General features: G+C 37.7%; 1 protein-coding gene across 1 annotated transcript in view; it reads right to left on the reverse strand.

Moving 5' to 3' along the window:
* Positions 1-14,781, reverse strand: part of LOC145994957 (ferric reductase 1-like) — a 177,313-nt gene that overhangs the window by 1,417 nt on the left and 161,115 nt on the right. Inside the window, exon 11 of the mRNA XM_083131491.1 lies at positions 1,633-1,786. Within this exon, the coding sequence (XP_082987617.1) occupies positions 1,633-1,786 (154 nt within the window). The remainder of the gene's footprint in view (positions 1-1,632; positions 1,787-14,781) is intronic.

A 14,781-nucleotide genomic window follows, 5' to 3' on the forward strand; every position in this document is an offset into this window, starting at 1 on the left:
GTAGGTCCAGTACCGATTAGTCTATCTGTGCATAAAGTGGACACAAAAACTGAAAACTCGTATGTTGTGTCTTCGTTTGGCTATAGTGCTCGTTCGACCATCAGTGTGTGCTGCAACATATCGGAAACTATGAGGTCTACAAAGATGAAATTGTGTTTGCTGCTAGACCTGCCGAATGAAATCTACAAAGAGTAAATAGTCTACATGACAATGAGACCCAAACACGCCACTTGACTTTCGAATAGGTTAATGAGTTCTACATTAAGAGAGACATATGTAGAAGATTATAAGAGATAAAACACGATAATTTAAGTGATTATTGTATTATCTCTATCGGTCCAGCTTTGTGGAAGTCGCACAATTGATTTTTTTTATTTGATTTGATTTGGTGTTTTAAGTCAACTTTATGCAGAGTAAGGCTAATCAGGACTGGACCTACAGTTTAAAGTGGGATCCGAACCACTATGTGCCTCCAGAAAATAAATAATCAATATATTTTATAATATAATTACAATATTTAAAAAAAACTATACAACCTGGCCCCCGTTAGGAAAAACAAGGCCCTGTGAGAACTATATTTTGAAAAGGTATAGAAAACTTCGATTTTTTAAAAATATTCTACAAAGTTAGTAGTATTTCGCAATTATTATACATTGTTTTGCATGCATGTTACCACTGACACAATCTGAAAGGTGTAGGCTGTAGGGAACACCAAGGCAAATATTTTTTCTTGATAATATTTTTATAGTTGATGTCTTGTTCACAACGAGTGCTCGAAAGACATTATTTATCATTCAGTCATGCACTACATGACTATTGCTGCTATTAATTGATTTTTATTTACTATTTACTATTATTGCTATTTATTGATATTTATTGTTTCTGTCAGGATAACATGATGTTAGTATCTACGAAAACGAAACATGCTAGTAGAGAAGCCGACAAGTTGGAAGACCGATCCATCTTTTCTCTACATTCATGTGTGAACAGTGTCGCCAAATTATACGAGTTCGTGGAGCCACCCAATAATTTGTTGTGATGTTGTTGTTGTTGTTGTTATTATTATTATTATTAGTACTAACTAACTTACTAACTCTCTAACCTTCTCAAACCCGAAAGTTTATGGCTGCAGCAACACAAGCCTTCCATCCTGGGCAAGATCAATCCAATCTTTTCCATCCTTACCGATTCCCTTTAGGTCCATCTCAATGTTAACCCTCCATCTTCGTTTTATTTTTCCTACTGGTCCCTTACCATCAGGTTTCCAAGCAAGTATTCTGCACACCCTTCTTTCTTCTCCCATTCGTGCCACATGTCCTGCCCACCTAAGTCTTATTGATTTAGTTATTCTAATAACATTATTATTATTTACTTGTTATCCTGATTCGTGAATTGTTTATGACATATTTTTCTCAGGGTTGAATCTTACTGTTACTTGAGCTCGTGTAGGTACACCTGAGGTATTTTTGACATGTGAACCCACAAAGGTAACTCAAAATGAATTTCCTCGTTGCAATGACATCCACAGAAGGGCTGTCAGCTGATAGACTGGCTAATTGAAATTTAAATTATTTTAATTACTATTTTATTAGTCCACACAAATGTGGCTGAAAAGACAATAACACTACTCACCTTTATTAAGTGGCCCACTTGCAATAAGAAAGTGGTAATTGTTGTTTTTTAAATCAAACTCCTTTCCATAAACTGACGTTACAGCTTTGCGAATAAATTTGCAGTACAATTGCCCATCAACGAATGATCTGTTAATTAATTGGACTCCATCTTGCTGAAATAAAAATGTAATGTTATTTTAAATTTTAAGAGAAGTTATTTAGGAGGAAGTGACCAATCTACGTACAATTCGTGTGTACTGCATTCTACATAGATGTATTTTATTTGGAGTGAAAATCAATTTTAACTTTTGTTAGACATCATAATCTATAATGCAGTAGAACTCTCATGGTCCAAAATGGTCATACGTTGACCAAATGTCTGTGGCATACAAAGAATCTTAAAAGCCTTGGAGACATGCAAGATCGAACTCCAAATATACACTAAGCTTAAATAGTTTGGACCAAAAACAATCGTTTGTTAAGAAAATTTTAAAATTTACCTTGGACCAATGGTTGAACTCTGTAAGGATAGTGGTGAAAGTTATTCACTTACATTTACTTTCCTCAGAATATTAAAGAAACTAAAACGTTTCCAACAGGGACTTTTCTGAAGGTTTTTTTGATAATTTTCTTTGAATGTTATACATAATTAGGATGTGAATGTGCAGGAACAGAATACGATCGTTTTGTCTGTGACTTCTCTAGGTCAATGTCTGCGTTAAAATACCATTTTCGTATTTAGATACATCACCGAGAAATATTTTCATTCTTTCGTTTATTTTTCTTTTTATCATTCATAATTTATAGTTTTATTAAGTATTTTTTTATTTCCACTTTTAGTCATTATTTTTCTTAACTTTTTATAATTTTGGCGTTATTATATACAATGTAAATATGATTCTTCGCTATATAATATTTTTGTGGTTGTCATTTGTTTTCACAGAAAGAACGGTAAAGATTGACGGCAATTTTGGCATGTGGGAGGTAAGGATTATGTAAAACTCTTTTCAATTACGAATAGAGGTTGTTTTCAACACTTCAATTAACCTTTCTTAAAAATAACGGTGCTAGAAAGAAATAGTAGCCCACATTTTGACCCTCCAAATGTAAACTGAACTGAATTAGTTGAAGGGAAGTTTACAACTTGTTTCGTCTTTACAAAGAAAATAATATTAGTATCCTATTATACAGCGTGTTCCAAAAGATCATGAGCATTTTGACATTTTATAATGTTTGAAGTATGATTAGTATCACCACTTTGATCATTGCAGGTTTTGAGGGCTGCTCTCAAGTTTGATCCTATTATTATTATTTGCAGAATTACGCGTATTAATTGGTACAATTGAAAAAAAATGTCTCAGCGCCAATTTTTGAAGGAAAGAAATAAGAAGCCTCATTGTATACCCTCTGACCTCCCAGTAAGTAACTTCCTTTTCATGACAAAAAAACACATGTCAAGAGTGGAACATCACCAAAATAAGGTATTTTTAACTTATACTTAAAGTGAATATACAATCTAACGAGATCCGTGATAGTTACTATGCACAGACTATTGAAGTTGGCCATAGCTGGCAGTCCAATAATAACAACATATTTTATGTGTTATGGTATTATAACACCTAGTTTCTATATATGGATCAGAAGCAATGGCACAACGACATTTGTGAACTTTGTTCTTGAGTGAGACCATGTACATGTATAGAATGTGTCGCCGTACAATACAGATGAATTTTTACAGGACGTAGAGGACATTAAGATGAACAAATTCGTACGTAATATTTAGCTCGTTGACGACTCGTTTCGACGCTACGTGATGTCGAAATTTTCTATACTGTATGTATTCAGTCATACGATAAAAATTCAAGGTTGCCACTAGCATTTGTTTTTTTCTGTCTGATAATATGATATAATAAAATCAACAATATTCCACACATTTTGCATTTTTTATATTAGCCTCGCATATTTTCCATTTTGTCTAATCGCAACAATAACAATGATTTATAGATGAAATTGAAGGAAGAACACTCACAAAGAGCACTCACTCACACTTAACTTTCGGCGGAGGGAGAGAGGCAGAATCGAAACCTTGACAATAGTGTCCAAGACTACTTTGCTAAAGAACTGTTACATTTTTTAAAAAAAATCATAAATATTCTCTTAATTTCTTTGTTCTTCAGATCCCAGGAGGTTAACATGAATTCCCTTGACTTGAAAATTTTAGAAGTGCGCCTCCTTGCCCCTGCGAAGTTACGCCCATGAACACCCCCCCAGATGGAAAATTCAGGATATACCCATGTGTATATGCAAATTAATCTCTTAATCTCTGAACAACAGCGAAGAGAATTGAAGTCAAACGAAAAATGTCTCACCGACTATAAGTGGGCAAATGAAACCTATTTCAAATCAAGAGAGGAAGAATTCAAAGTACAAACATTTCACCGATTTTCTTGTTCGCTTATCAGCGGCATCGATGTACGTTTCAGTCACAAGAATCTAAATCTGGTTAATGAAATGGTAGGCTTTTTACACTGAAACCGAATGAAGAAGATATGAAGCTTATTTCTGTTCACTCCAGTGTGTCCGAGATTGAGCTACATGCGGAAGTTGATTTTATGCTAAACAACTCTGCAGGTGAAAATTGACTTCCTGGGTAATAGCTTAGGTGCTTGAACGATTCTGTTACTACCTCAATTGCGCATATACAATTTCTTGTAAAGTGTTGAAGGTGTGTGTGTGTGTGTGTGTGTGTGTGTGTGTGTGTGTTTACATACACACATACGTACATACGTCCATACACGCCTAGAATTACACTAATGATATTTTCTGTGGACAATGACACTACATACGTTTTTTCCCAGACTGAACTTTCATCAAGGACCTTGTCCCCCGCCCCCTAACCAAAGGGTCTGTGCACGCCTATGTACATACGTACAAAATAGGAAATGCCAGTTTTCGAGGTCACAACCAGTACTCAACGAGCAAAATATTACAAAGGAAAGTCATTTGACTTGATGTCCTCTATGTCCTGTGAATGGTTGCTAGAAAATCTCAATTTTTGTGATTGCTATTTTTTTTTTCAATTATACTTACTCGGATAAGGCCAAAATTGTTTCTACCTTCATTCCAAGACATGAATATATGCATTGCATTTATTCCTGTTTTACCAAGTGTACATTCCACAACGCTGTCATCGCCCTGGAATACAGAAAATGGTATAAATTAGCACGAACACTTTATACACACACACATATACAAATACGAGTATATACACACTCACACACACACTTTCATCACAAAAAGTTTTGAATATTATTATGTTTGGCAATAGGTGATAGGGACGGTGGCATATGTCAGTGGAAAGACCAGAACGTTCACCAGACAGATACCATGTGTTGTTGAATTCCAAGTCCGTGTCTATCACCTATTGTCTAACTCTAATGTAACAATATTCCAATCTTTTTGTGAGGAGTGTGTGTATGTATGTATGGGTCTGCGCAGCTTCCTTTGCCTGTGGTTGCACTATACTTGATTGCACGTCTTATTCATACATACCAAACCCTCTGCAAATGACTACATATTCTTACTACAATAATTCCGAAGTTAACCCTTTCTAAAGACTCTCAAATTTCAACCTCTCTTCCACGAGTAGTACACCCTAGACTGGAGTTTCCAGACTAACGAGTCTCTTGGTCTGTGGGTTTCTCTTGTGTTCTGTCCACGTGCTTGTGATTGTCCCTTCATCTATTTCATCTCATCACAATTCATCCTCATCTTAGCGATTAGCCAAAATTTGCATAAAAGCAAAGTAAAATAAATTAATCGATCAATCCAAATCAAAGTTAATCCATCGGTGGCAACTGTGAGTCCGTGATGCGTGGTTGCCTATGTATCGAGGATAAAATCCTATTTTCGAGAACTTTTACCATGAAGAAGAAGAAACGTTCTTGAGAAAAATTACTTGTGTTAATGACTTCGGTACACTGTGAAAATGTTGTGCGATGACTAATAGTGTACTTATAAGCCTATGGGTCGAGACGCTAGACGAGACCGTCTTGACCTGGGCATGAGGGTTCGTTTTCAGTGCCCTTCATCAATTTCATCACTCATCCTCATCGTTGCGATTACACAAAAAGTGGCAGAAAAGGGACGCTTTGTAACAAAAATTAAATCGAGTCGCGTCGAGACCGAGAGCGAGTAGAGGTGCCGCCAAATCTCACCTCGATACCATCCTTAAAGATAGTTGTAAAGAAGCAAAGAAGAACACAAAAATACTTTTTATCATTGATACCCTAGGCGGGGTGGTAGAGCGCACCTGTGTACAAAGCAAAACTAGGAAAATGTGAAAAGTAAAGGAACTCTGAGGTTCTTGTATTTTATGTACAGATAGGATGATTGAGACTGGACATACAGTTTAAATTGAAGATTAAAATTGGTAAACGCTGTAAGTGCCAGAAGAATTCAAACACCGTTTTCCACGTTAAACTGTGAAATGTGCCATGCTTGATAATGTGGTAAACGTGAAGTGGCTGGTAGCCCTCTAAGTAGTTCAAAGGGCGTGTAAAGAGGTCACTAGTGTGCACGTTCTTACGGGCTGATGTGCGGAACGATGCGATTTCCCGACACTTTCGCTTTTGGCACTTACAACGTTTACCACTTTTAGTCCTCAATTGTAGTCAGAAAGACTATGTGGTTCCACCGAGTATCGTATCCAGAGCTCCTTGATTTTAAAGCGAAGACAACGTAAACTGATTCAAACCCTGGGATCTGGGAAGTCCAGAAACATGTAAGTATGCAACTTAGGGCGTAAGTTGTGACTTTTCGTATGGAACTTATACACAGAACCCGAAACGTGTCAATTGACACAAATACGTTTACTTCAATAACACATTAACGTGCATAAACTGCAAATGATGCACTTTTTAGTGTGCCAAAATGCAGACAGAAATGCATGAAAGGGCACTTTTATCAGCTGGTGTTCAATGTGATGCACTAAAAAAATGCATCAATTGAGAAGATCAAACAAGATCATTTCAAAGGCAACAATATTTCACTTTCCCTTGGTACATAAGGTTTAGCATACTTCCGGGAGCAAGAGTGGCAAAAAGTGGTGTGCGGGCAACAGCCCCCTCGTCCCCCATAATCGCCGCCACTGTTAATGTGTTATTGGAATTGACACGTTTTGGGATCTTTGTGCAAATGCCTTTTTGCAGAGTAACGAGGCTTCGACGTCTGGACCTGCAGACGTGCTTGTGTTGCGTCTTATTCATGTGTTTGCGATGTTTCCCTTATCGTTTTTATTTTATCACATTTCATTCACCCTTCACGATTAGGCAAGAACGTATGCAAACTTACCATCATCTCATCCTCCGAAAGTCCGACTGCCACATATTTATCATCATCATCAATTCTTCCTCCTAGTTCGAACACATAGTGGTCTCCTCTTTCCATAACTGTGGTGAGAAAGTCACACTTCTGATCTGATTCACAATTCGGAGGAAATCCAAAACAAGTCTTCTCAACATTGCAGCCTATGTACATTGAATTAAGGGTATCCTGAAACTAAACAATATGCAAAAATAATTAAAATTAAATGTATGCACCGTGTAAATACATGGGATGTATGTTCATGCGAACGGCCATCAATGTACCTTTAAAATTTCATTTTGCATGTACAAATTGTTTTTCAGTTTCTAATGATAATTCTGCAGTGGAAATATTTTTCTTACTTTCACGAGGAAAAGATTCCGTACACTCAAATTCAAATAAAATAATACCCAAATTGCCACCATGATATTCATTAATTATGTTTGGGCAAAATAAGGTTACTGAAACAAAACCATTAGTAAAACAAATGGTACACCCGAACACTCCTAGAACAAAACCTCTTCGTGGGGCATCATTCGATACAAAAAGTAAAATGAAGGGAAATAGTGATACGTAATTTGCGTATACATAATTATCTTTGAATTTGTATCTATAGGTGTGTTTCATGTGACGTCAGGATGCGCACAGCCGCCATGTTTAGGGCAAATTTTATTTGTCGTTCACGAGGACCACGTAGAGTTAGTTGCATCTGCACCAAATGCATGTTGTTGTTTTTTTTTTTTTTTTGTTGTTGTTGTTGTTGTTTTTGCCTCAATCAAGGCGGCTCGCAGCCACAATGCAACAGTTTGTACCGTAGGTGAAACACACCTATACGATTCACTAAGTATTAAAACTGTGTGTTCAAGACAATAAAATCAACACGTGAACCAGATTGTTGGGAAAAAAAAGACAGCTGTACTCGATCAGAGATAAATTTGGTGTAGAGTCATTTTTGTACTGAGATATCGCAATGTGTAAGTGAAGAAAAGAATGAAGTCACCTTTATCATAGCCACGATATATAAAACGGTCGACATTGGTGTTGAAAAACTGCTCTGTATTTTGTTTTAGAATCTCGACACTATAAATTACAATGGCAGCTTTCCTCATCAGTCTAGAGACAAAGACTGCGGGTTAGGTGGTTAACAGATACTTCCGAGACAATATCTAAATAATACTCACATATGCAAAAAGTAAATCATTTTTATTTTCTCGTATTTTCGACAAGCGCAAAACAGCCTGTCACGCCTGGAAACTTGAATTATTTTATTCTTATTTCATTTCTTCGTTGCTAACCTGGTTCATTTCGACGACAGCAATTAATCGATGGAAGCAAAAACAATACGATAAGTCAAACTTAAAAAAAGAACAAGTGTCGGCGTGCGTGCATACACACATACACACACACACACACACACACACACCTCGCCATGAAAACAGTCCATTCAAGGTCACGCCACCCACTTACAGTGTTGCCAATGAGCAAGAATTTCAACCGACGAAATCAACAGCATACGTACAACGCGCGAAGTGTCGACCGAGCAGCTTAGAAGTGTGGCAACCCTGGATGGCCAGGGGTGTGCAAGAGTCAAGGGGAAACTCCGACCTTGACTGGACTGTTTTAGTGGCGAGAGCTTTAGTTAATGTCTGACAAGACTCAAACAGAAAACTCGCTGGAACCAAGTTTACATGCATAACCTACACCTCCAGCTCCGTGCCCAAGGGTACTGATGGCTTTGTCTGCAACAATCTTCCCTCCCTACACTCTCTTATCATCTTACCGGTTTGTCAGTCACCGGTTTGTCAGCCACAGCAGCAGGGAAGGTTACAGGTCCACTACTGGCACGATTACTGTTATGATAACTTATAGTTCCAGCTGTAAAAAGAAAGAAAATGTTATGGTAACAAATGAGCACATTACAAACACTACTAAAAGAGCAATGCCTCCTCTCGGTCATCTGTACAGATTCATTGAAATCCAAAACCAATCATCAATCAGGGCCTCCCCGATGGCGCCGTGGTAGCGTCGTCGCCTTGAAATCAAGGGGTCCCCCGTTCGATACCCGGTGGAGGCACAAATGGTTCGGATCCTACATAAACTGTAGGTCCAGTCCCGATTAGCCTTACTGTGCATAAAGTGGACTTTAAACAACAAATCAATCAATCAATCAGCATATTTTTCAAATCCCTTATCTCCATAATTTTCTTGAATACTGCTCCCCTATCTGGATCATGACTTCAAAAACTAATCTCTCCCAGATTGATTCTGTCCTCAATTTTTTTCCTCGGCACTGCCCGCCACCTTCTCTGAGGCACCTCCATAAACAGATATTATGTCTGTCTTGAATATCCAAGCACCACACAATCGTCGCGAATTAGGAGACATGAAATTCTTCCATAAAATCATGAATCGCAAAATTAAATCTGAATTTCTGATCAGCAAATTTCATCAACGAGTCCACACACGGCCAACACGCAACGTAAAGCTCTCTCACAATACCACTACAAGGCTCTTCCTTTTACAGGCTTCTTGGCTCATATAATAACCTGCCTCCAAAGGTTATATTCTTGAAAGACCACAGTTTCAGAAAATCGTTAACAATGTATGTGTAATCTTACATTTTTTCTGTGGCATCTAGTACTCTATTGCTTTGTTGATATTATTGTTGTTTTCGTGGTGTTACGTTATTATTTCAGTATAAAATGATAATGCTCTACTGTATCTGAAACTTTGGTACAATAAATAAATAAGACATCCAATCTCTCTCATTCGGGGCTCATTCAATCATCAATCAGTTTATTAGTTAATTAAATATTTTTGTGTTCTTATTAGCAAAATATTATTACTTTTTTAATGTTTTCTTTCTTATGGTACTAATCAAGTGTCCTCGTTTCGCTTTGGTTACTGTGGTTACTTGATACTTTCGGGCCTCCCCGATAGCGCAGTGGTAGCTTCGTTGTCTTGTAATCAAGGTGTCACGGGTTCGATACCCGGTGGAGGCACATAATGGTTCGGATCCAACTTTAAACTGTAAGTCCAATCCCAATTAGCCTTACTGTGCATAAAGTGGTCTTAAAACACCAAATCAATCAATCGAGACTTTCAGGTAGACTATTAGATCTACAAAGATAAAATTTTGTCAACTGCCAGACCTGCTGAAAAACATCTCAATGCAATTTAAATTGTCTGCAAAGGAATCTGTCTCCCTCCGAACATTTCCCTCGACTTCAGAAATTGTTCTGGGGCCTCGTGGTTTACACCCTTTTCTTTAGGTGTGGTGGGGTTAGATCTGTTGATCTGGATGGCTAATTGATATTCCGGAATCTGGAAATGAGGCACCCAGGGAAATGTTCTAATTGGCACTCATTATGTATATTTAGTGGACCATCTTGTTGCCTCCACATTTGTGTAAGATCGAGCCACCTCATTTCAGGAAGGAAAAAATTGCAGGGATCCGCATTACGGTTGCACCATTCTTGTCCTCAAAAAATCACTCAAGCATGGACCTTTGCACACCACACTGTTGTGCGAGGATCTTTCATGTAACAGTTGCCGGTTCTGTCTAGCCCAGAATCTGCAGTTTTGTTTAGTAAAGTAACCACATAAGTGGAAATGAGCTTCATCTGACGAGATCAGGTGTTCAATGTCATTGTCCCTAAACAACAGAATGTCACTCTGTGAGCCTTATCTGTATGGTGCAAATGCAGCACAATCTACAGCTTATAAGAATACAGCTCCAAGTTTTTTTTTTTTTTTTGTTTTTCTTTCAAAATTCTGCAAAACACTGGTATGAGGAATATGCACGTCTTGAGCCAATCTGCTAGTAGAATTACTGGGACTTTATTGACCTGTATTCTCCACACGTTCAGTGTTCCCTGCGCTACGAGACGTGCGACGCCGTTAAGGTGAAGGTTTCTTGTTAGCATTTGTTCCCATACGGAGTTTACGAGCGCACAGGATTACCTTCGTGTTGTCGCAATCGCCTTTGTACAGTAACAAAGGAGTTTCCACTAGTGAGGAGCACTTTCACAAATTCACAGCAATAATCAAATGAAAATTGAATTAATATTAACTCCCAACTTCAGGCTTCCAAATACATTGCGTTTGAAAAATGTTAGAATATTCCTACTGATTGAAATTACAAAATGTTTTCCATTAATATGATCCATCCTGTATATGTTCTGCATTTTGAATGATACTATTACTTGAGAGCTTGCAGGTGTGATTATTGAACATCTTCTGGTTGGTATTTTTGACATCTTCTTAACCCACAAATGAATTTCCTCCTTTCAATGACATCAACAGAAGTGCTGTTAGCTGCTAGACTGGCTACTTGAAACCCAAATTATTGTAATTACTATTGTATTTGCCCACACACATGTGGCCGAAAAGACACTACTCACCTTGACTAATTGGTCCACTTGCAATAAGAAAGTGGTATTTGTTATTCTTTAAGTCAAACTCTTTTCCATTAATTGTAGTAACAGCTTTCCGCATAAATTTACAGTACAATTGCCCATCATTTAATGATCCATTAATGAACTGTACTCCATCCTGATTAAAGAAAAAATATCATGATGTTTTAAATTTTACTCAGCAAAGTCAATGGTATTTCAAAAGCTAAAAACTTATGTAGAAAATAATAAAGCTACATTTAGTTTTCTAAAAAAAAAAACAACTTGAAAAGTTTTACTAATTTGGTAGTGTAAAGTGAATTCTACATCGACAAGTATGTAATTTAGGGTGTAGAACCTACGCGTAATTCAGTTTTCGGTTGTGTTAACCATAATAGCCATGCATTATCGTTGCCATGTCCAAAAAAGAGCAACTTTATATTGCCAATATATAAGGCATTCTTTGCGGAACCTTATACATATAACGATATAAACAAGACACATATATAGAAGGTGTTGTCGTACAACACCGACATAGTTGCACAAGGGGCCTCCCCGGAGGCGAATTATCGTCACCTTGTAATCAAGTGGTCCCAGGCTAGATACCCGGTAGAGGGACAGTGCACAGTGGTTCGGATCCCACTTTAAACTATAAATCCAGTCCCAATTAGTCTCTGTGCATAAAGTGGACTTAAACAATATTTGCACATGGCGTAAATAACATCAAGAACAAATTTCCTCAGTAAGGTTGTCTTCGTCTACTCGTTTTTACGTTACGTAACTACGTAAGACGACATTTTCTAAACTGTATGTATGCAGCCATTCAATACAAATTCAAAGTTCCCACCGGCATTCATTTTTTTTTGTCTGCTAATACGTCGTGTCCCAAAATGATTATCGGGGTTTCAAGCTATAGTGCAACAGACGAAGGCGAATGTTCATATCGTACAGTGGGATACATAAGTATTGCTTAGCAAATTGTCCATAACTATTTTCGTTGGTTTTTTATCTCCATCCTACGTGTTCCTAAGGACTCTATTTTTACGTCTGCTGGTTCAGAGGTTGTAATAAGATAGTTTGGTGTTTTGTGCCAGTTCTTGAAGCTCTCATTGCATAAAACAAAGGGAGTAAACGTGGTGATGGACAATTTGCTTGGTAATACTTATGGATCCCACTGTATATGTACGATAAGAATTGCGGTGAAAGTTTGCTACTCTGAGCGTTTATCATTTGTTTCCCATCACAGCGGCGTAGGTGTATTACAAGATGGCGATTCCCGTGCAGAAGTACTTTTGTGTCATTCAATTTGCAAGGTGTGGTTCTGCTGTTTCAGTTCGGCGAACTTTTCGACGGCGATTTGGAAGCGATTCTCTGTCCAATGACAACATTCTCAAGTTGCTAGACTTGAGAAACAGGATTGTTACAGCTGTTCAACCTATCAATCCAGACATGCTGACTCGTATTTGGGAAACATTGGACTACCGGATAGATGCGTGCCGTGTCACGAACGGTGCTTACATTGAACATTTATAAGGTACACTATTGAGTTGTTGATTACTCACATATAAGCTTTGTCCTTGTACCCCACATATACTGTATAAGGGAAATTAAACGACTATGAAACCCCTATAATCATTTTAGGACACGCTGCATAATAAAATTAACAACATAACATATTTTGCATTTTTGTTATTTAGCGTAGCACTCATATCGTCGCGATTAACCAAAAGTGGAAGAAAAGCGACGTAAACTAGCGAATAAAGTAAATTCAATGGTACCCCACGCTCTAGAGAACAGCCCTTGCTTCTACAGCCTGTCCATAGCATACTAAAGTATTGTCAGTGGCAATCCTAAATTTGTACAGCGTGGCTGCATACATACATGATAGAAAACTCAATTTTTCCAGTTCTCCTAGCGTCGAAACGAAGCAAACGCATCTAAGGAAAGTCGTTCGTTTTGATGTTCTTTCCGTTCTAGGAAAGTTTGCCAGCGTTGTACAGTCATAGGCAATTCTGGGTTGTAATGATTCTATTGAAAGTAGATTCTGTATACTATAGACACTCCTGGATTGCAACAACCCTAATCGATAGAATCATACAACACAGAATTGTCCGTGAAAGTACGACGACAATCTAAATGTTTTTTACGTATTGGGAAATGCATTCCCACCTTATTTTTTTTTCAATTATACTTACTCTTGGTAATGGTTGATTGCTTTTCCCTTCATTCCAAGACATGAATACGTTCACTCCATATATACCTGCAGCACATTCCACAACACTGTCTTGGCCCTGAAATGCAGAAAATGGTATCAATTAAAATTCTACAACAGCATGTTTACCTCGTGATGACAAAACGACGGTAAGAAGTGGATTTAACCATTGAAACTAATTGCAAATCTATGCGCTAGTATTTACAATGTGCAGATAGGAAAATATGTCAGAAACTGAACACACTAAATCTAGTACACGAATCCGCATTTTCTGATGTACGATGCTTTCTCCTTTATAAGCAATAAACCCATGTACAGTTTATGGCTTGAGATAACATGAATATTCTGACGGGTAGCTGCTTATTAATACATAACGTGCAATCTAAACTATTTCCCGATGTTTAAAACGAACAATAACATTTTTTTTCTGTTTCACTATGTTACAATGTAAACACAAAATGTAATACAAATAATACACCCTACAATGTAATTTGACTCTATGTGTTTCATGAGCCGCGGTCTATGGCTTTGTAACTTCAAGTTGAAGCCCAAACGTTTGACGGTGCTACTGGCTACTACCGGAACTCCTTGCCACAGGCTATGGTAAAAATTCTTACCTAGAGATTATCCTTGTTCTGGTGTTTAATATCTGCACATTGTAACACTATCGTTCCGTGGCTTCACATTCAAACGATACATTCACTTTACCGCTAACACGTCATTCCACACAAACACGTGCAGCGTAAACTTTGTTACGGGCCGGGGCTGATTCAGTCTCCCTTCGCGATTATAAAAGAACGTGTGGAACTTACCATGATCGCGTCATCCGAAAGTGCAACTGCCACGTATTCGCTACCATTAGTTCTTCCCCCTAGTTCAAATACATAGTCGTCTTCTTTTGCCATAGCTGTGGTGAAAAAGTCACACTTCTGCTCGGTCACGCAATTCGGAGGAAATCCAAAACATATCTTCTTATCGTCGCAGCCTCTGTACATAGCATTAAAAGCACCCTGCAATAAAACATTACACAAAAATAATTATAATTAAATATTACCTTGTAAACACATGGCGGGTATGTTTAAGGCCATAAATGTACCTTTAAAATCATATTGTTTTCAATTCTTAGTCTTAGAGTGAGGACACAGTACAGAATGGCGACTCTCAAGAAGATAACATTTATTACCATCGTGAGATAAAG

This window comes from Lepisma saccharinum, chromosome 1 (genome assembly GCF_977018435.1).
Source record: "Lepisma saccharinum chromosome 1, izLepSacc3.1, whole genome shotgun sequence".
NCBI classification, from domain to species: Eukaryota; Metazoa; Arthropoda; class Insecta; order Zygentoma; family Lepismatidae; genus Lepisma; species Lepisma saccharinum.